Source organism: Xiphophorus hellerii, chromosome 11, assembly GCF_003331165.1.
Source record: "Xiphophorus hellerii strain 12219 chromosome 11, Xiphophorus_hellerii-4.1, whole genome shotgun sequence".
Taxonomy (NCBI): Eukaryota; Metazoa; Chordata; class Actinopteri; order Cyprinodontiformes; family Poeciliidae; genus Xiphophorus; species Xiphophorus hellerii.
The window spans coordinates 9,209,578-9,233,363 of NC_045682.1; the positions used below are offsets into that span (position 1 = coordinate 9,209,578).

The following is a 23,786-nucleotide window of genomic DNA, read 5'->3' on the forward strand; positions in this document are numbered from 1 at the left end:
TTTAGTGAGCATGCTAGTTTGTTTATAGTTATTGAAGAAGTGTGTGTTTGAGGATTTAATGTGTGTGTCCGTTTTTGTCATGATTCCATGTTCCTTGGGTAAATAGCCTGCTTTACGACAGTTAAAAGATTTGGTGTGTATGTTGGTGTGTGCGTGTGCGCACATGTATATGTTGATGGGTGAGTTCCTCAAGGAGAAATGACACCAAGGTATGCGCAAGCAGGGGAGAGAGAGGAAGGGGGGGAGGCATCGATGTTTAGCCGTGCCTCACTGCGAGAGCTGAGCTGATAGGGTGAGTTTGCACAGTCACCACCCCACCCTGTATAAAGTTTGCCCCCCCACCTCCCCACCCCATCCACGACTCTACTCCCAAACAGAGCCTATCAGCCCCCATAGCAACTGGAAGACGGCCGTCCCTAATGGTCTCTGCTGGAAGCCTCCATTCACATCTCCAGCAGCCCCAGTCATTCAGCACGACCGACACCATGCAGCTTTCAGCCAATTACGTCATCGTTCCAGCTGCACGCCCACACCAGCATGCTCGTGCAGTGTCATTACACATACGCACGCGCACACACACATCCTCAACCATGCGTTACACGCCAACAAACACACATATGGACCTGCATCTAAAAATCCCGCTTCTAATGCTGGAGGCTGTTTTACCATAAACACACACAACATTCCGGCGCATGGCGGCTTGTCTTAGCAGCCAGCAGGTGCTGCAGGGGATGTCACTTCTTTCCTCCACATCACAGTTGTTAATCTTTGTTGGGCTAATCTCAAGCACTTCCTGGGAATCTCTTCTGGCACGTTGGGCGATGAGACAGACATTAAGGCGATGACGTGTTCAGCTTCCTGTTTGCCTTTCTGCTGTGGTCACCGTCATTAAATGATTTGTATTCAAAAATATTCAAACCCTTGCACTTTAGCACATTGTGACATTACAGCCACAAACTACTGAGTATTTTTGTCTGATTTTATGTGACCAACTCAAAGTAGCACATAAATGTTAAGTTGAAGAAAAATTAGGCATGCTTTTCAGTTAAAGAAAAACAAATCTAATAACTGAGGATTTATTTGTTTTCAGCCCTGTTGAGTGAATATTTTGTAGAACCTTTTAGCTGTCTTCATAAAACACTGACATGTCAGTCAGATTGAATGGAAAGTATCTGTAAGCAGCAACTTTCAAGTTTGTCCACAGATCCTCAACTGTATTTAGGTCTGGACTTTGACTGGGCCGTTCCAATACACAAATTTGCTTTTAAGGGTGGTGGTCCTGCTGGAAGGTGAACCTCCGCCCCAGTCTCAAGCAGGGGTGCACTGATAAATCGGGCCCAATTTCCTTACTTTGGTCGGTACTTGAGTGAGAAACCGATCTTATCCACTGATCTTATCTGCCTCTGCAAAGATCTGAAAATCATCTACTGTCCCCTTTTGCTCTGCAGTGAGAGAGAGCTGATGGACAGACCCACCCACCAGCTCACGTCTACCAACTCAGCAACTTTGGACGATATGAACCTAAACTTTTACCAGGATATTTTGGGGTACTATTGTGATAATGAAAAAAGTGACAATCAGAACTATTTACTGCTCCTTTTTTAGGTGTGGCAATGACTGCATGACGCGGCAACCATAGCCCCACAAACACAAATAGTTGTATTTTAATCCATTTGTAATATGCTTCCTAAGGACACCGTTCACATAAAGTGTGATTTCTGACACTAAATTGCACACAATAAATGCATTTAGTCATGTTTTTTAATTGGCTGATGAGCATTGATGAACTTATTGAACGAACAGTGGAGAAAATACTAAAACTATCTATCCCAACAATAAAGGGTTTTCTTAAGCATTAATTGGAATTTATTGTGACAACGATAAAGCTATATTCATGATATCATGATTATCATAAGAATTTTATTTATTTATTTTTAAATGATAAATGGTATGATAAATGCCCACACATATTTGTCTCTTTAGGGACTTTTATGACCAAACAAAACTGTCAAAATCTGAATCGGCAGGTCAAACGGCACCTCTTTCTTGAAGTGCACCCAGTTTCCTATTGTAGCCTTTTCCTCCAGTCCTGCTAAGGGAGCTTAATGGTGTTTTTTTCTCTGCTGGATTAACATTATGTTACGCGTTTTTTTTTTTTTGTTTTGTTTTTTTTAGGGCTAGGGATAACCATTAAATCTACTCAGGCCCTCCACCTGCCCTCAGTCCATCTCCGCTCCTGAACTAGGTCTAAATCCTGCTCTGGGGTTACCATGGCAGCAGCAGCTTAGCATATATTAGACAGCGGTCCAACATGGCAACTGACAACAGTGTGGAGGGAAAAAAAAGAAAAAAAAGAATGAGAGGAAGAGAAAGGCAGGGCGTTTTGCCAAGGCTAGTGATTTATAAAATTTGTCTGAGAAATCCTGCTGGGTGAGGCTGGATCAGAGGATCAGCAGCTTGGGATCAGGAGGGGGGAGAGTAGAGGGGACGGGTTCCCCGAGATGACACCGAGAAATGGAGCTAAAAAGCTTTAGAGCTGCATTCTGTCTAGTGACTCTCTAATCCTGCTGGTTAGATGATTAATGCAGAAACAAATTCTGCATGAGGATATGTTAAAAACCACACTTTTCATTCCCTATTTATGTACATGCTCTGGCTGTTATATGTAATATGAGCATGTAATATTTTCAATGCGGTCTACATTAGCTATCCCCTTTTACACAGTGACGTACTCAAGTTCACGCACTGCAAACTTTAATGGACACAAAACGTACAAAGCAAATCGTTGCCTGATTCTTTGTTTCAAGGAAAGAAAAATGACTGTAGGCAAACACATTATTCATGTAGTGTAAATCTTCCCTGAACTTTGACTTTACTACAAAAAGTACAATTTACTCTTCCTAACTGTTGTCACAATACTGTCATAAAATATTTCATTAGTTGATCTCCTCTTCCGATGATCCCTAATCGAAATTTGATTAATCGGACATAAAGTTGAAATGGCAACCTTTTTTGTCTTCAAGCTACAGTACATAACTTTTACAAAATAAGTAATTCTACATATTTATTAAAACTGTCACCATGTCGTGTCAGTATAATATTAGACAGACAATCTGTGAAAAGGTTTATCTTCTCCATTAGCTACTACTGACATCTGAAAAAATACAGCGCTCTCGACCAACAGCAACCAGAGTCAAGAGGAGGGTCTTACTGCTCTCAATCATCCTCAGCTACTTGCTTGCTCAATGTGCTAATGGCGGAGAAACAGCTTGGCATTCCAGGTAAACAGTTTATCTGTCATCATTGGAGGCCATGTTAACTAGCCTGAGCATTGATGGCAGCCTCTGTTATGGTGAAAGCAGAGCTATGGGGAGGGTATGAGCAGTACATACACAAGCTGATTGACCGGGAGCGGCGCATTTGTTCAGATAACAGCAGGAACACAGGAAGAAGGCAGAGGAGTTCGACAGTTTTAATAAAATTGTGAAAAGCATATATTTTTTAATGAAAGTTATACATTGCTGCTTTAAAGCTAACGACTTAATTCTGTTGTAACAGGTATACCTTCACTTTCCTTCAACTAAACTTCACACGCACACCATCTATATACAGGCAGCGTAGAAGTTTATCAGTCATGAGAAGTGTTCCATCCGTGGATCAGAGTTCTCAGTTCTCAGGATGTTTGTAGCATCAGGTTGAAGACTTTTGTTTACTCTCTTAAGGTGTTGGAGTTTCTGCCAGGCCTGTGAGCAATGATGTCTGTTAATAATTCAGAACCATCGATCCAAAGGCAGGCGAAAGCACCTGAAAACAACCATCAATTCTGTGATTTCTATCAAAAGCATCTCATCCTAACTGGTTAACACAGGATCCCTAATGTCTCCTAAAGCTCCAGCATGCTGGTCACGCAGGGTGTGTTCCCACTAGACAATCCGGTACAATCCCAGTTTGAATGGGGACCAAATGCAACATTTCCTCCTTTGTCAGCTGGTGCAGTTTGCTTTCACACTCTGCTGTGTCAAACAAACCAAACCCAGTGAAAAACCGGTTTACTCACTCGCCTGTGGTGGCGCTGCACCAGGAATCACTGAAGAAAATTACATGAAAACCCCAAGAAGACATGAGCATAACTTCCTACTTTGAAAAATGTAAACAAAAATTGAGTTGTGTTAGATTTTAGCGGTTGTAGAATTTCTCCTTTGTCTTTGACAAAATACCACGAGCCATTTCGTTTTGGTTTTATTTACCCAGAATGCCCTGCGCTATATTCCGCTTCCTGCTTTTTGAGCAGACCAGGGTTCCCTTTTTTGTGTAAACATCAGAGTTTGATTGCGCATTCACACTTCCCCAAACAAACCGATCTTTCTGGGCAAATGTAATAGAAATTGATTAAAGCGGAGGGGAGGAAATAGACCAGAGGACAGACGAACAAAAGTAATGTTGTTGAGACCGGGATGATATGAAATTTATTGTGCGGTTCATCCGTAAAACTACACAAACACTAGCATCAACTACTCAGCCGCCCGCCGTGTTCAGTCTATCCACTTACCTGTATAAATAATCCCGCAGCGCTCTTCCCGCCGTTCGCTTTCAACCAGCAGCTCCGCATCGCCCCAGTCATTTTAAGGATTCTTACTGGTCCCCCGAAAACGATGAAAACCCGGGCATTATCATTAATCAATAAAATCCCCTCGGGCCGAACTTGAAAATTGGACGTTATGTTGCTATCACTTAGCTTTCGTCAACAACTCAGAGGCGGAAGTCAGAGCTCCGCGCAACGCAAGTAATGTCCCGGCCGGAGCACGGTGCGCTAAAGAACAAAACATAAATTAACGAAGCTTCGAGGCAGGTAAATCTTCCTCGAGGAATTTTAATAGTCGAGGTACTCAAATTATTCGACAAATCGTTTCAGCCCTAGTTGGCACACATTGAAACTGTGATCACAATTGTGATTCTAATGAAAATGTTTAATTACACACATGATGGGACTGTTTATGGTCTGAACCAGGATGGTTACTGAGCTGTAAAACACTCCAATGACTCAAACAGTACAGTGCGCCAGATCAGATGAGTTGGACAGAGTTTTTTTTTTCCCTCCTTCTTCTGGAGAGTTATGTGTATGGAGGTGTCGTCTGTGATGCCATATGTAGGACAGATAGTCCGCCTCAGTGGGATAGGAGCTAAACTCCTGGCCAACTGGAGCGATTTCCAGTCTGTGGAGAAGATCCAGATTGTGCATAAGGTGATAATTGCATGCGTTGCTCACTAATAGCTTCTGCTGATTCTTCCCTCTCTGTTCGTTGTTGGTTGTTTTGTTATTGTTTTTCTTTGGTACAGGAGAAGTTTTCTCTAGCTAGAACAAGGCGAATACTTCAAAGGTGCATCAGTGAGGATTTCTGACATGATTAAATGTGGAGGGAAAAAAACCAGCACAGATTTAAGAGCTTTTAAATGGATAGCGTACTTGGCACGGTTGAAATAAACGGATCCAAACGTCAGCTGTGACCTCAGGCTGGCCGTTCTGATGTGCGACTGTCTGAGCCAACCTGAACCTCTCACGCCGATGGGACAGACACGTTCTGAATCACATCCCTCAGTTCCAGCGAGAACACGGACACACTGATGTGTTGTGTATAAACTGGGAACATGGTGAGAATTCTCGGTGCCCAATGGAGCTGAAGCTGTCTTATTAATATCACAACCAACTGCTTTATTTTGAACAGAGAAATACACAGTGACAGGTCTGTTTTCATTCAGAGTTGAGGATAGTGCTTACTAAAACGTTTCTTTTCTGCAGCTAGTGGGAACTGCTGACTCTGTCTAAAAACTTGAAATGCAACTTTTGTGACAGTTGCTGGTGTAGATCTGTGAATCTTGGCTGAACTCAACAATGGGTTCAGTTACAATACTTTAGCTCGGTGTTTGATATGTGTTACATTACAGCAATGCTTATTGTATCTGGGGTTGGGACTTTAAAGTGTTGATGTCTATTAATTAATTACATAGATTTTCACACATTAAAGATTTTAACGCAGTTTTTACATTTTTTTAACATACAAAAGTCCTGAGCAAGAACCTTTGTATTCTCGTGTTTCTGTTTGCAGCAGTTATGCAATGAAAAGTAGGCTAACATCTGTGGGGGAAAACCAGGAGACGGAGTCGCTTCTTTCATTTTTGTCCCTTTTCTCAGACTCGCTGTGTTCTTTAATGTGCTGAATGTTTAAAGATGAAACTTGAACCCAGCATGATCAACTTCAGTATTAATATTAGAATGACATTGAGACAAACCTCATGGTATGTTACCATAGCAACATCACCTTTGGTTTTTAAACAGTCGTTGTATGTAGCTTTCCATGCTAACTGTTCAGCATGTATATATATTTTTTTGATGTAGTTTTCTGGTTTTGTTCTGCTGTGTGCTAGATCCGTACCTTTCAATTCAGAGAAACCTTTTCTTTTGCTTCTAAAAAAAAATTTGTCTAGAGCTGCGAAATAATATAGCTTATAAATATAAGCTAAATTAAATATTTGAAACCCGAGAAAATTAAATCTAATTGTATTTTTCTGATTTCGGAACAAAATGAATAATTTTACTTTTGCAAAAGGAATAAAGTGATTTATTTTGTATAATGAGGTCATTAGAAAATAAAGATGGGTTGCCCACATAACGATATAAAATGTATATATTAGAGCTAGAACTATTTACATTCTTTATATTTTAAAAGCCTTGTACCATTGGTGCCATTCTGTTGCAGATATTTTTTTGTAAATGTTGCATCAACATCATCCAGAAGTAGGACTGTCACCATAACACATATTCCTGGTTGATAAATTGTCCCGGACGTTATTGCGATAAACGTTAATATTGTTGTGTTGAGAGCATTTTCAAGTAATAATAATGTAAGAATAGTTTCTTACAGATCAATAAACTTTAAATTCTGATGAACATTTAATACTGGATCTGGAAGATATTTTAAATATCCCCAATAAAAAAGCAAAATGGAAGCAAAAAATAAAATGAATCATGACATCTCTGTAAACAACGGTCTCTTTCAAAATAAGGGCTACTTGAGACCAAATCACCAGACTGAAGACTTCTATCATCCAGTTTTTGGGAAAAAACTGGATGATACATTCAAGTGAAAATTATTGAGTTTGTTTTAATTTGTCATGTGATTAATTGATTTACGGATTATTGTGACAAGCCTGTCCAGAAGAACTGCTAACCCGCCTTTCTCCTACTGTAGTGTTTTCAGTTTTTGGCTGAATTTATTAAAATATGAATTAGAATCTTTGAGTGAAGTGGTTTATAATAAATTTTATAATTGCATAGCTCATAAAATTTTAATGCTCAGTTGCTGCGAATGTTATTTCGCCTATCAGTTTAAACCGACATGTGAAGCTGAGGCGCTCTATATTCGCTGTAGAGCTGAGCATGATGTCCAAGGAGCTCCCTGCAGCATTCCATCACCACTCATTGGCTTTCCTTTCATCAGCGCAGAACAGTAATGCTCTCTAGAGGGTTGTATTGGCAGTTCTAAAAGTGGCTTGTATCCACGTGTTTTCCGTTAAGGCTTCCGTTAAGAGTTGTGGATATAAACAGTGATCACATCCATCCAATCTGGCACACTTGTTGCTCCGACTCTACCGTGCTCGCGTTCCTCACGGGATCCCTTAACATATTTGTCATTGACAAATCAGATTTCATTCTGAGCCGTTTCTGACTTCTTCCTACGCAGATGCATATGAAGATATGATTACATGACGCCTTGAATCTTGTAGAATGTGATACAAACTAAGACGTTTTTTACACCAGTGGTCAAATGTTACTGAGATTCTTCTGTTTTGCTCAACATTTACTAGTGACATACATGATATCAGATTTACTCACACGCATCAGGACATTGCTCTCGAAGCTGCTTAAACTTTTACAATTTCAGGCTAGATGTTGAACGACACATCTCTAAGTTCACCTGGAAAAGTTATGCTGCATTTTGGGGCATCTTGAAATTTCACCCCAAAGCTGAATATCCCTAACTTTTTGAGGAGTTTATATTTAGGCTTATTTAGCCCTTTTGGTATTGTTAGACTTTTTTTTCCTTTGAATTGATTTTTGTTTATGCAGCTATCTACAGTATGTAGAGCTGGTTGATATATTAGATCATAGAATGTGTCGACAATCCGCCAAAGCAGAGAGATTGTGGGATCGTCTTTAGAGCACATTCCACGCATTGCAGTTCCCTGCTCTCCCCCAAACGCATCACTTTTGTTTTGTTCCTTTTCTTTAACCTTAATGAATAACTCTATGTTGCAGGGTTGATATGGTTGGTTGTCTTAATTACAATGGTATTGTATTTTGTTAGTATTCCTGTTAAAGGGGAGTTTTTCTCTCCACTGTCGCTGCATGCATGTTCAGTATCAGGGATTAGGAATGAACTGAACTTTGTCCTTGATTTTTTTTTTCTTCCTTCAAATGACTCTTTTTCATTCAAAACTATTATGTCAACGAATGACATGTTTGTTTTTAAATCGTAAATGATGGAAATAAACCAAAAATGTCTGAAATTTACTGAACTGTTAATAACAAGGATAAATTAGAATGTATGTCATTTACTGCACATCTGTTAAGTGCCTTAAGGTGATATTTGTTGTGAACTGACACTATTTAAACAAAATAAAATTGAAAAAATAAAAAAATTACATAATTTTTTAACATCTTTTAAAGTAGGTCTAGTTGACTGTATGTGTGAACATAACTTCCAGAAAAAATTTCCCTCCTGCTTTATGAATTTAGCGCCCAGTGCTCTAAGCAGCATTCTCTGCCTTTTTTGTCTTTCCCACACAGACAGCTGTTTGCTTTTTGAAAAAGAGCTGCAGCTGAACACATACACACACACACACACACACACAGGGGAAGCTGCAGCCTGCTGCCATCTGAATAGGGTTGTACTTTCACTAGTCTCTACTGTGAACGTCATTGTAAAACATCACAAATGCTTGATTGTTGGTGAAAACACAGACCTTTATATATATATATATATATAATAAATAATTGTTTCTTGAAGCTGTGAACATAAAAATAGGCCGCGATTTTTATATAACATGGCTGGCTGACTAACGGTATGATTCCAAGAAAAAGACGATGTTAGCAATATTGGTGAGAAGATTAATGAAAAACATATAATAGTATAAGCATTTTATATCAGTCTATCAAATTTAATTATTGATTAATTTTCGTTTTAAATATCCAATATACTGCCAAACTAATGAGCAGAACTTCATTTATCCGCCATTGGTAACTGAAGAGTGAGTGAGTTAGTTGATGCCACCAGCCTTTCTTAGCTCTGTCTTTCCTCTGCCTACATCCCCAGAATGCCATGCGGTTCTGGGTCAAAGTTCTGTGAAGTTATCAAAATTTTAAGCCATATTTTCTTTTGACATGGATCACGTGTCTAACACGATTGATATTATTGTTTTATCGCCCAGGTTAGAACAGATGTGTCGATGAGTATGACAACCTGACCAGTACACGTATTGCAGACAACAAGATTTAGCTTTTTTGAATCAGCTGTCTTTCTTCTTAATGTTGTTTTGTTCACAGCAGCTGCTCTCTCTCCAAGCTTGACTTTAAGTGATGATGGGAAAGTGCTGGATCAGCTCTAGCTTGAGCCAGAAAGATATCACTCGTAGAACTTCTCCCAGCAGACGGACTTCTACTTCTTAAAAAGTTAGAAAGAACAAGCTGCCTCTTGGTAGGAGATCTTTTTCAAACTCCAAGAGTTTTCTACATTAGGTCATTGAAAGAGGCAAATTGTCTGAGTGTTTCACATTTGCTGGCTAGCTTTCCCACTGGTTGATGATATAATGAAATGAAATGATTACCCCCTCCAACATATTTTCAGTCAGACATGCAGTGGCTCCAGTGGTGAGGAGCAGTGGTTGAACAGAAATGCTGGGAGAGATTCATGTCTTTCATTTCAGAGCAAAAATTGAGCCGTTGTTCTTGTTATTGACCAAAATTGAGGCAAATGGAAATGTGCAGTCAGGACTAAAACTTCTCACCATTTTAAATGTGTGATTTTGCTGGTTGTTTACTTACATAGTGGGATAGTGTACCAGTTTGAACTAAAGACTGTAGCATGAGAGACTCTAAGAGAAATCCTGTCACATTTTCCTCATGTTTGGCCTCAATGAATGTAGAAAGAGACGAGAAAAGGGGGATGGAAATGAGATTTTTGAGCCTTGCTGTGAAACTATGTGCTGCAGGGGCTGTAGGAGCACTTCCTGTTTGCTGACATGCCTCTTCATCAGGGAATGTTGAATTGTGGGACTGCAGTGCAGCTCTGAGCAGAGAGGCTGAGTAAGTTGTTGAAGCCGGTTCTCCTGCTAGGTGATCCTTAAAGCTTCTTGGTATTTTTGAGGTTTTTTTAAAAAGGGATACACAACTACTTGAACATGTTAACCTAAAGCTGTTGTGATTTTTCTATTAACTATATTAACACCTACAAAACGTCTGCATTGGGGCAAACTGCCTCAAAGTTTTCATGAACAACCCTGATCAGCTTGTGGCTTTCTGCTTGCTATATTAGCAGGAGCTAACGCCATTAGCAGGAATCAAATTATAACATATTTCTATGTAATGAATGGATGTTTAGTGAAAATTAAGCATCTTTAAATCTTTGTAACACAATATATTTGGGAAAATGATCCCGATGCTTACAGTAAGTAGCTAGAGTTAGAAACTGGAGCTCTTTGCTCTCCTTTCCAGTTAGCATTTCCAAGCACAGCTTTTTCAGCCAACTCTCTCCTCTTCATCCGTTTGGTTTCCCCTTCTTACTTCTACATTGCCTTCTTTTTCAACATGGTGCGGTTTAAAGTGAAGGGGCTCATCTTTCAATTTGCTAAAGTAGCTCTAAGTTACCTTAGCTAGCACCTCACATACTTCATCTACCCAGGATACTGCAGCATACACATGGCAATGACAATGTGACAATATTTTGTTTAAGTTTATATAAACTAAACAGCCGACAGTCTTTTTACTGTATTGTTTGTACATCTAAAGTAATTGTGTCTCACATAAAGTCTATTGTTACAACAAATTGTGGATCCCTTCAAAGGCTAAACATGACTCATTTACAGTTATATGAGCAGGATATTAGGGCAGAGGAGGCTTTATTTATGTTGGTGTTCTTTTTCAAACAGGGACAGGGAAAGTATAGATGGAAAATAACCCAACCAGCTTCTACATGGCGTGCAAAAACCGTGCAGCTTAATATTATTCCTCAACATACTTCTAGGGATTAAGTGCTGGAATTTCACATTTATATTAAAGACGGCTCAAAACATTTTTATAACTGACGGTGAACACTGTTGAAGCAAATGGGATGTTATGGTTCTGTTTAAATCAGACTGATGACAAATCACTAAAAGGGGGGAGAAATGAAACAAATTTTTTTATTTCATTTTAATTTTGTTTGGATTTTATCCCAAGTTTCAACATCAGAATGAAATGAAGACGTTTCATCTTTGCGACAAATATACAGTTATCAGTCTGACCTACCTTTCCGCTCTGTGTTGTCCAGTATATTTGACCATGCATGGTACTGTGTGTGTTGGCTGTAGGAGCCTGAGGCCGGGACGTCACATAGAACACGATAACATCGTGCCTGAACTCTCTCACATCCATCCCAGAGAGAGACCCGACTGGGAGGAGACCATCAGTGCCATGGTGAGACGCGCCATCATTCTCTACATACTCTCCTCCTCAAACAGCTCTGTTAATCAGTCATACACGCCTTACTTCATAAAAACCAAACAATAAAAAGTCATAAAACACATGTAAACATTGCAGTCCAAACATCATGTTTCAATGTTGAGCGTGGAAAAAAACCCAAGCTCAGTTCTAGAACACAAATAAAACTCTGTTATTTCACTGTTTTTAAAAATGCATCATTTCAACATCGATGTTCTCTAACAAGCCCCTGAGGCTTCACAGAACAGCTGGATTTATTCTCAGGTTAAATGGCACACAGCTGGACTCTAATTACTTATTAGGTGCCTGTGGTTGTTCTGGATTTTAATTTGGTGTGTCAGAATAAAAAGGGACAAATATGCCACACATATGCGTGAACCACAAATCAAGTCTCCTTTAATTTGCACGTCATATTTATGCACTTCTTTGCTTTGTCTGTCGAGTAAAATCTAAATTAATAGAAAATGGGGGAAAGTTTCAGCAGTTTGGAAATGTTGGCGAGGTATTGTAGTCATTAAAAGGTCAATTATTTCAAACCCATTTTTTATTCAGCTCAGTGCAGTTCATTGGGAATAGTTTTTCTATGTGAAACCCAAAATGAATCTCTGCCATTGTCTGGCTGTGTTTCCCTGTTCTGTCTCTGGCTCCCTTGCCGTCCCTTTTACTTGCTGCCAGTCATAACCTCCTCAGCATCTGTTTATAAAGCAGCAGGCCGACGAGTTTTAACTTCCATTCCTCTTCGTCTCCGCTCCTGAAACAGCGCCTTAGATTTCTGATCAACTCGACTCCGAACCGCTTCAGACTCTCTGCCATCTTCCTGCAGCCCAACTTCACCCCAACTCCGGTGCTGGTTTCATTCAGCACGCAGCATCATTCATTATTTCCTTTCCTCCCCTGGTTTTACTGCGGGCCTTGCATCTCGCATCAACAGCACAGTGAAAATGAGGCCGTCTCCATGGTAACACGCTGAGCCACCCGTGGTCGGCGCGTGGTAAGAGCTTTCTCGCAAGTGTTCGCTTCGATCCGGCAACAGACAGAGAGACCAACACCAACCTCACCAAGCTGATGAATATTGATCAGAGAGGCGGGGCTTTTAATTCTTCATGTTGGCTCATCTCTGGTCAACATTTGAGAGTAGAGCGGCTATGAATTGGGCTGGCATAAAATTCTGAATGTCTCCAGTGGCTCCAGGAGGTGATATTAAGCAACTTGGTGTAAGCTGTTACACCAACGCCCTGTTGCACTGGGGAGCAGAGAAATGGAGCAAAATGCTCCCAAGGCCCAGCGGGCTAATGGTGCAGAGCTTTACACCGAACATGGCACAGGATGTGGTACTTTGATCTGAGCTTCCTGACGGAACTGGAATCTGCAACTTTCAGGCAAGATGCAAATTTGAACTCTTGCTACTTGTTTTTATCAAAGAGGGAGCAGTTCAAAACTCAGACTGGCACAACTCGCACAGATGATTGATTAGAAACCCAAAACTAGATCATAATGACTCACTAGTGGAAGGGTGCCCAAAGTCGGTCCTCGAGGGCCGGCATCCTGCAGGGTTTAGTTCTCTCCCTGGAGGTAGTAACAACCTGTTCAGCATGTCAATGTTCTTCTTAGGCCTCTAACGATCCATCATTTGATCCAGGTGCATTAAACCAGGGAGAGAACTAAAGCATGCAGGATGCCGGCCCTCGAGTTCCTACTTTGGGCACCCCTGCACTAGTGTGAAGCTTAAAGGGGCAGTATTATGTATTTTCCAGGCACATTAAACAATCAAGTACTGTGTTTAGTTATTATACAAATGCTATGCATCAAACACAATTTAAAAAAAATTTGACTACATAACGTCTTGAAGTTGGGCCTCTGTTTCTTTGAGAACTCCTGGTCTTTCTGAAACTCGACCTTCAGGAAGTCATCACAACATCGCTCATTTTACCAACGTTTCCCTGAGAAGTAGCTCTTAAAAGCTCAGCAGACGCACAGTTCCACCAGTTGTTTGCGAATTGCTTCTTGCTAGTCTGAAGGAGCTGAGTGGGGGAGGAAGAGGGCGGGGTGCTTTGTGAGCTGGAGTTTAGAAGCTGCAGGTCCGAGGAGGATCTTTGTCTTAAGCTCAAATAAGCTCAAAAAAGTCAATTTTACACAAAAGTGTAAAATTGATCCACGTTTAAGGTAAAAGAGTGTCTAGCATGAGCTGATTAGCAAGATGGACAAAATTCTTAAATTAAGTAAATTTATAAATTTAGAAAGTAAATTTATTTTTTTAATAAATTTACAGAAAAATGAAGTACTTGGAGAAACAGATAGAAAAGAAACGATACTGCATGTGTTGTTTCATCATGTCACTGAACTGCAGCAGTTACTGTATTAGATCTGATAGATGTAAAAATCAACAGTACCCTTATTGTCATACGTTAGTATGACGTGTCACTGACTCGGCGCCAAATTTGACACCAAGTCCATCTCGAATACATCGTTGTTGCAATATCAGTGTTTACAATATTCATATCGCAAAGGGATGTTTGGATTACAATAATTGTATTCCAATATATATAGATTATACTTTGATGATGGAAAATGTTGAAAATGTACGTGGGCTTAGCTTATTGCTAAAGATTGTTTTGACCTTTTTAGGTCATTCTGATTACTGTTGTCGTAATCAGTAATGATTACTGATTACTGATTAGTAATCAGTAACTGATTACTTATCAGTAACTAATCAGTTACTGATTGGTGTCAGGCGCCTGGCACGCCTGACACCTGACGTGCCAGGCGTCAGGTGTTATTTTGTACCATCTAATATGGTCAAGAAAGAGAAATTAATAAGTGAATTGAGAAGAGTTTTCAGTTAAATGTTAAGGGAACTGCACAATTAACTCACAGATGTGAGAAACACCATGAAGGAGGACGCCAGGACAGATTACTGAACAGCAGGCTGGGATAATTTACAACAATTGGTTTGTTTGACAAAAACCTGATTGCACCGATGTCCATTGTCCTTAAAGGAACCTGGTTGTCCACTGAAGGACTTCAGCGTAATGTTATGTGTGGACAGAAGGACTAACTGCATGCTGAAAAGTTAACGCTGCAGTGCTTAAAACAGCCTGTTGGCTCTGTCAGCTTCATGCTGTGAAGACCTTGGGTAGAGGAGGTGCAGAAAGTTCCAGCTGACTTCATCTGCATACCACCTTCACTGTCACACCGTCTGGCTGTCGGGTCACAAGCTGCTTACAAGAAACTTTCCTAAATAACAATCTCTGCTTTCTTAAGAGCTCACATAACATCTACGGCTCAGTTTTCACTTTGTTTTTCAAAAACAAACCAAAAAAGAGAATTACTTCTGCTTTCATTTGTATTTCCTGTAGTTTTATTTTTGTCTGGCAATCAGCGACTAAAAATCAATCACTTTCACTTAAATTATAAAAATCTACGGCTATTTCTTGACTATGTATTTACAACACGTTATGAGAATCTGCTGCATAAATTGCACGCATTACACCCGATACAGCTAAGTATAAATCTGATTGGTATTGAATGAAGTTATTTAGGTTGAATTGGGCAGAATATTAATATCATGCAGTAGTTGATGTCTTTCTTTTTTCTATATCATTCATTCTGATTAGCCATGGTTTACGTATCTGTTTTTTGGACTAACTGGCAGATAAATTTGCTTCAGTGTCCTCATATGCAGCTTGTTTTACGTTTCAAATAGCAGTATGGACTGCAACAGAAGAGAGAGATGGTTCTACAAAGTACACTACAATTTTCAAATTTTATTTCTAAAACAATTATGTAAAGTTGTCGTACTAAAACATTTATATTAATAGACACTTAAAGCTAAATACCTAATGTTGTTTTGGGGGTATAAATACTTTTACAAGTCACTCTAAAACTTCCATGTTTTTTTTTTCTGGATGTGCTTCACTAAACACAGAAACAAGACATTCTGCAAAAAAAAAAAACAACTTTGTTCTTTCTCAGTCAGATGACATAACTGCTTATTCAAGCAGCTTTGACACAAGATCATGGGATGTATTTCTGCAGAGTTTACAGAAGTAACTTCCACAGCATCTACAACTGACCTCTTGACCTCCTCTGTTAACTGAGCGTACATATGGAGGTAGCGGGTGATCCGTACCAGCCGACTCCCTCACCAAATCATTGTTTCAATAATCTCATTTGATCTGAATCGGCAACTTGCACACAATTCACTAGAAAAGTGTTGACCGTGCCTCATAGCTGTAGTATGTCTGTACCAGATAAATGTTTATGCACACATATCGCTAATATTTGTGCTTCTGCTGGTTTGAATTTTTTATTTTCTTTTTCAGGCACGAAGTGCAGAGATTCCTGAGCTAAGGGCGGAGCCCCTCATTCGCTCCAGCAGCAGCAGTACGGCCAGCATGAAGGTCAAAAATGTCAAGAAGTGAGTAATCACACACCCCCACACACGGGCTGTATATTTTCCTGGATGTGTGCTCCATTATATCTTTGTCCACCATCTGGAAAGAACATATTTCTTACATTGCTTTTTCACAATAAATTAAAAGTATAACTCATTTTTAGAAAAGAACCAGTGTTTTAATTTGAGGGGTTTTTTTAAATCTCAAAGAAAAGTTGAGTTCTACCAAGTTATTTAAAGATAAAATCAAATCATCTTGTTTGGACATTATAGCATTTAAAACCACAAATTTCTTCCAGAGATTTCTGCCAGCTTAAAGTTGATAAAAATGGCTACTCTGGTTAAGTGATAGTAAATTTTGTCATCAACAGAGAGATGTAGAGCTGCACCAGTAACACTGACTTATAAAAGAACTAGTGCCCTGGTACAGAGGCTTGAGGAACACCTCATCCCTTGTTACCATGGCCGTTCTGTATCTAAACAATCTGTATTTCTGTTGTGTTTCCAGACTTTCCTTCACCAAGGGACATTTCCCAAAACTGGCCGAATGTGCCCACTTCCACTATGAAAATGTTGATTTTGGAACAATCCAGGTACAGTCCTGACACTTCCACTGGAATTTCTTCACCATGCTTGTGACTCTTCTGATTGCACACATCCTTACTGATGAATAGTGGGTGTGACACATGCCGGTTCTGTTTCGGTTTCTAGATTGTTGAGCGTTTCTGTCTGCTCTTTCATCTCAGATTCATTTGCTTCCTAAATCGGAAGTGAATCAAAAGGGATTTAAGTGTTTCTTATAACCTGGACATGAATGATATTGTGTCTGGAGGTATCTTTGTTTCTGGCCTTGGTTCTTCCAACAAATACGTTCATCTGTTTAGTTTAGATCATTCTTCAGCTTTTAATGTTTCCTTGTGTATTATGGGCTATTATTCCTTTTTATTTTCCTGTTGTTTTCCACTGTTTGTGCTCCTGCTCTGCTGTCATATTTAGTGCTGTAAGAGAACATCCGTGGTGCATTTGGAACGCTGCATGTAAAATAGGGCAGAATAGAATAACATCCGTTGTCGACTAATTCCATGTTAGCATTCAGGGGGTAAAAAAGGAACGGCTTAGTCTTTTAAAATTAGCTGTTGTTCTCCAGCCTTAACAAAATGCATCCTGGGATTGTTTCTTTTTCCAGCTTTGACGGAGAAAGCAAAAAAAATAAATAAAAAAACTGTGACGGAAATTGAGAGCATGTCCTATTTCTCTGTCCCAACACCGCTCCTCTCAGTGTGAAAGTGTTTTCTTTTTCTCCGAATCTATCAGCCATATACTGACTGATTACACCACTGAGATTCGTACCGTTTCCTGCTGTATTGTTATGATTTTAATGAACCAGTAGGGGTCAGCAGTGGGCTAGATTAATTGCAGTAAAGCAGGAGAGGTACAGTAAGTGGCTGCAGGTTATTCATTGCTGTCTCCTAACTGCACACATAGAGAAGATGTTAGAGCTGCAGGGTGCATCTAGGTGTTCCTGTTAGTGTCCCAGCTGTGGCTGCTGCTGGTGATTGGTCGCCTTCACACACTTTGGTGCAAAACTGCTGTCATGTATCTGTTCGTCTTTGCTTTACCACGTTGTCATTTTGCCTCCCTAATGAGCAAACAAAAGCTCGAAGTCTGTAAAAAGAGATTAAACACTCTGTCAAGTTGGTTAGTTTCTGTGTTTCATATTTAATATTTCTACAACCGAACACATTTGATTGGTAAAATGCCTGGTAACTGAAGCTGTGTATTTTTTGGAGTGATGACATGACACGAACAGCTCAACTCCTCTGCTGGCAAGAAACATGGCTGCTGATTAGCCTACATGACGCAGTGGTGAAGTTTGATTTTCAGGGTTCAGTTTCTCCCGCCAGTCATCAAATGCTGAACAACTAAAGGAAAATAAATCATCAGAAAAGGCCAGAGTGGACTTTGGATATACTTTCAACTGTAAAATCCACATTAGTATTTTCACTCTGAGTCAAGACTTTCAGACTTGATGTGAGATCTGTCCTGGACGGCGTTTAGACTTTACCTCAGCTTTGGGTTTTGGCCCCTTTGTTGGAAGATTTTTTTTTAATTATTATTTCTGTCTGAAAAAATAAGTAATCAGAAGAGCTATGAGTCAGAGCAATGCTTCCATGGAAAGCTCTTTTTACATTCAACTTAGAACTTTGTTTTGGTTGCAGTTAAAGTGGCTTCAAAAGTATTCAACTTTTCCACATTTGGTTTCAGGTTAAAACCAAAAACATTAATGTTGTTCATATTCTAGTACAAAATGGCTCATAACTGTGGAAGGAACAAGACAGTCGGGGTGAAGCGATTAATCAAATTGACTAAATTTGTAATTACTGGAGTATAAAGACTTTAAAAAAGTATATTTGCTGAAAAACAACACCCTCAAAGCAGTAATACAGCCAAAACTCAACAGAAATATATATATTTAGCATTTAAGATAATAAAAAAATATTGTCTGTAAATGTGTTCTACCCATATCTACTCATGGAACAGTTTTAACTTTGTCTGTTCTAATTGTGTAAAAAACATCTTAAGTACCTTTTGCTTTCCTATTATTAATTGGCTAATGCAAAAATTTATCTACAGATGACCAAGTGTACACTATGTCGTTGAATTTTTGGCAACAAAATCATCTTTTTGTTTAAAAAATGAACTGAATTATTATTCTTTTAACATATTTCTAATATTGTATAAAAAGGCTTAAATGGTTACATGAAAAATCTTCAATATGTTCCAATTTGTTTCTCCAATTAATCAATTAATCATCTGAATAATTGATGGATTGTTTATTGCAGATTTTTCAAAATCCAAATCTAAGGAAATCTGAGGTTTGTCTTTTAACAGAGTTTAATCCCCCTGAATCGATACGCCGTAAAACCTCCGCCTACTGCAGTTCCAGCTGCTGGTCTTGTTTTCTTGTTTCTGCAATACATGATGATTGCTTGTAGCTCATAATGCAGTTCTGTCATAAAATCCCAGTATAATAGAAAACGCCTGTGGTTGTAACATAAGCTAATGTGGAAAAGTTCAGAGTTGTGAATGCTTTTGCAGGTTTTTCTTGTATTACTAAATGCTAAGCAGTGTAGCATTTTGTGGTATTCCCTCCTTACCTGATCTACTGCTTTCAGCTTTGCTCAGTTTTTTCTAAAAATTCTATATTTTATTCTTCCTTTTGTGTAATCTTTTCTCCTGCTGCAGCAGTAATTGTGAAATCTTGAACTGATTGGAGCCGGTTTTCTCCAGTGTAATTTTTGCGTTTACCTGCAGCTGCACTCCTGGAGTAAATTGCACACTGCAGTCCTGTCATCTTGGCAGGGCCCGCTCCCAGTGTGGCCACCTTATTGAGTTGCAAACATGTTATTTCACATGTGGTTGGAGGTAAAGTGCACTCTCACTGTCAGTGCACATGTGCTTTGTATTGTGCAATTGTAAATGCTTATAGACCGACAGTACATTGATGCTGCAGCTTATTCTAGCAGCATGTCCGAGACCTAGTTAAAGTCTCCTAGCTTTTTTCTGAAAATAAATTGAACCCATTTATTTTCAGAATAATCTTTCATGGAGCTTCTTTGAAGAATCCTTCTTTAGAAATGCAGGTTGAATGCTAATATTAGTTAACGTTCAATCCAAATTAAACGTCTGTGCTGCTGCGTCGTGTTCAGCATCGAGACACTATTTTAGCTTTACTGATAGGCTAACTCCATTCAGCTTGACTTGAACACAGCAACAGTCTTTTCCAGCGTCCTATCAGATCATTTTTTTATCCCAAGAGAAGTAGCTTTGTGCAGCTTCTCTTAACAAGCAACTCTGTGTTGCATGTGCGTCAGATTCACGAGCGTACCACAAAGGTTCAGGCTGGAACATTTGGAGGTAAACAATAATAAAGGAGATTAATTGCGTTCAAACTTTTCATGCGGTAATATCTAAATCATTTACTACTGAAAAATTAACATGTTTAGCTGGAACACTAAATACAACAGTCATTTTCTCACTGGAAATTTTTTCTTCTTTAAGATTCTAAGAATATTATTCATAAACATGTCCTTTAGAGCTCCATAGGAATCCCTTCTCTTGTTCCTTCGACCTGGAGCAGTGACGGCACTCTGGCTAATCTCCTCCGCTTCCTGTCACTCTTCCAGGCCTGAGACTGCATTAAACCTGCTGATAGACCTCCTCACAATAACTTTATTGACTTCAGTAATATCTCTCCGTGCCAGTCGGCTTTGCTCTTCCACGCAGCAAATCTGCAGCCGGACATTTTCCCCGTCCTGTTGCCGATGGCACACAGAGCTCAAAGCTTTCAAACATTTTATTACTAATGGACACTATCATGTAAACTGGTGCTGTCATCCACTGTTTGCTCTGCCAAGCCAGCCTGTAGTCCTGACTTGTCCACAGATGAGAATATTGGGAGAATTTTGCTTTGCATCCTCATTTTTATAAGGTCCTTGGAGAAGAAACATGAACTACCTTACATTCACATTTTCTGAAATGAAATCAGTTCTGATAATTTGCAGTCCAACCCATCGGTCTTTTTCTGACTGATACTGATTACTGATTTTCTTCCTGGTCTTACTGGCCAATTTCAATTTTCTTAAGAGCCACAAAATATACCAACAAATTTGCTTAAAATTGCTTTAACTCCATAACTGAAGTTAACTGCAAAACAAAGGATAGGGTAAGTTCCTTGATGGAGCGAAATCCTGTTTAAATTCAATAGAAAATAAAGCAGATAAAAAACTTGCTTGACTCTCTAAAAAATGAACTAAGTTGTAAATAAAGACCCCAGTGTCATCAGAGGGAGATATTTTGACACTTATTTACATCCTCATGTGACTGCAAGAAAATAATTGGCTGAGATATTAAATCTGTAATGTGCGAGAACAAAAGGGTTGGAATTCGATCCGATAGAAAACAACAATCATGACTGAGCTAACAGCTGTGATGGAGTTTCCCCTCATGTTGACCGCAGTGCAGCAGTCAGAACGGGTGTCGGTCAGCCAGAGCAGCAGGTTGCGTGTATGAAAGCAGCCATCCATGTAATGAAGACTGGCACCCACAATCCCCTAACTCTCTTTTTAGTGTACAGCTAACATGTCTTCTACCTTCTGATTTGTTACATAACGTCCATTTTATACATCTTCAGCCATCATCTGCATTTGTGGAAGACCGTCCCACAGTGGGACCCCATTCATTATTTTTAATACCTCTTGATAGCGAACAGCTTTCAGCCTTCAGAAAAAGGGTCAAAAGCCAATAAAGAGAATCTGATTTTGTAACTCTAGATATTAATATCTGGAGTTATTGGTGAGATTTTGTCTCTTGAGAAGGTGAGAGCCTCGTTCTCTTATGTCAAACCCATGTGTCACATGTCCATCCAGAGGCCTGGGAGTGATGTAACTATTAGTCATTCTGCTCTCGGTGGGGGAAAACAAAAGCTTGGCCAGAGCTCGGTCTTTGTGCCTCGTGGTCATTGTTGAAAGGTTCTTAAAGCTCCACTGCGGACAAAGCAGCACAAAACCCAGCACTCATTAGGCACTGTTGTGGTCGATGAAAACGGGCTCAGCGTTGATGTTTTTCAGTTTATGACATTATCTGTTCTACGCAAACCTCCATTCCTGAGTTTTAGGAGTTTATTCCATGACAGAGCTTAGTCAATCAACAATAAGCATGACCTGCTCACACTGTCCCGTTTGCTCTGTCTTCTTGTAACGTTTGCAAACTGAGTAGACTGATTTATTACCACCAGCTCCGGTGGGAAACGTGCTTAAATGTTGGAATGTTTTAACTGCTGAGCCGGCTGCTTGGAGGAACTGCACTTCAGGGGGCTGATAAGTCATCTGGAAGACCGCTACTCTGCTTTACCTGACTCATCAACATTATTTGTGGGTCAAGAAAATTGCATTTTAAGTTGTTGTTTGGTTTTTTTTCATTGTGCTTTATCTGACACAACAGGATAATAATGGATGGTTGCCACCAGTGTGCAGAATGGCCTGAATTAGCACTATGCACATATCGACTGTATACTCTTTGCACTTAGCTTAGGTGGAAATCCATTTCAGCCCCACTTAGTTCCCTTTGCAACAAAGGTTAATCTGTGTTAGATTGTGCTCCAGCTATCCTTACGCAGAGCTGTGTATGCACACCTCAGTAATCAGATTTATTTGGTGTCCCTGCTCCAAGCTATGATCTCACCCCGCTTTCCAAAACCTCGCTCTGTTTAGATTCCATTGCACTCCTGAGCCCTATTCCCAATCCATTTTTATAGCTTAAGTAATGATTTTAGATATAGCCCCTTCACACTTCCTTCTGCAGCTCCCAGTCACTGCAGCAAAGGCCTGCAGGCGGCCTGATTCTACCTCCGCCTGCTCTGCTCCTCTGCAATCTGACAAACTGCCGCCGTTATTCTCCGTACTACAAACTGCCATCCACACGGCTTTAGACTCTAACCCCATGGTGTGTTCACGAGTCATTTTTCATAGAAAAGCTTTTCTAATTGACTTCTTCAAATCAAAGACAAACGTTTAATACACATGCAGAAAAGTAAGTTGCTTAAAGCTGACGTATGTAACATTTATAAAAAAATAATGTTTGACATATTTATTAAAACTGTCAGCATGTCGTAACAGTTTGCTATGAGACAGATGGTTTGTGACAAGATTGATTTTGTCTCTGAACTTCTACTGTTGTCTGAAGAAATGCACCACTGCTGAGTCGTCCCGGCCGAAATCAACCAATCAGAGCCAGGAGGACGGTCTTACCTCTCCCAATCATCCTCATGTACAGTACTTGCTGCTAAATGTGCCAATGATGGAGAAGCAACTTACTGTTGCAGAAAAGCAGTTTATCCACTGTCATCGGTGGCCATGCTAACTAGCCTGAGCAATTTGACAAGCTGTGCTAGCTACTGGTCCTGCTGTCTGCTGTTTGTCTGTGTCCAGTAACTTTACTTGTAGTGACTGCCAGACACTCCAGTAATTGTCTGTTAACCTGTTCCACTCGGAGAGCTACGGATGGAGAGAAGCTGATATAAAAATGCCCTTAATTGTTTTTTCTAGCCTTCCTGCTAAAAGGAGAGGTGACAACATATTTTTTGTGTGTGAGAAGCTGCTGTAGACTTAACTGTTTTAAAACAGAGAGAAGATTATGGATTTGAGACTTTACACTGCTTTTAGCATTTTAAATTAGCAGTATTTGGTGTTATAAACTGTAAAAATCCATCTCCCAGTGAATCTATTTGAGACTAGGTAGAACCTCTCCTTAACTGAGATCTCTAAAAAGATCTCCGGACTGCGTAGGAACCTTTTACTAAGAAAAAATGCATTCCAAATCCCAACTTGCACTGTACTCTTAAAGGGTTCTTGGCAAGTAAATTCCAAATCAGTACAAACATTTGAGTGTTTTTTTCTAGTAAAAGTTTAGACAATTAGATTTAGTTTTAAATGTGCATTCTTGTCTTTAGTTAAAACAGTTTTTGTACCCATAAGCAGCGTGGGTACACTTTATTAGGTTTCCTGGACATCATCAGAGCGATTCCTGTCCAACCTGTCTTTTGTGTTGCGCAGCAGTGGGCTGAGTAAACTGGGTCATCAC

The 23,786-nt window shown here is 39.7% G+C and overlaps 1 protein-coding gene across 6 annotated transcripts in view; it reads left to right on the plus strand.

Moving 5' to 3' along the window:
* arhgap32b (Rho GTPase activating protein 32b) overlaps window positions 1-23,786 on the plus strand; it is a 90,844-nt gene that overhangs the window by 25,729 nt on the left and 41,329 nt on the right. For 5 of the 6 annotated variants that reach the window (XM_032575802.1, XM_032575798.1, XM_032575801.1 and 2 more), the window contains exons 3-5: window positions 11,623-11,728; window positions 16,075-16,169; window positions 16,654-16,738. In XM_032575802.1, the coding sequence (XP_032431693.1) occupies window positions 11,623-11,728; window positions 16,075-16,169; window positions 16,654-16,738 (286 nt within the window). Of the gene's footprint in view, window positions 1-3,262; window positions 3,282-11,622; window positions 11,729-16,074; window positions 16,170-16,653; window positions 16,739-23,786 lie in introns of those variants that run through there. The other variant, XM_032575803.1, reaches the window with a different exon arrangement.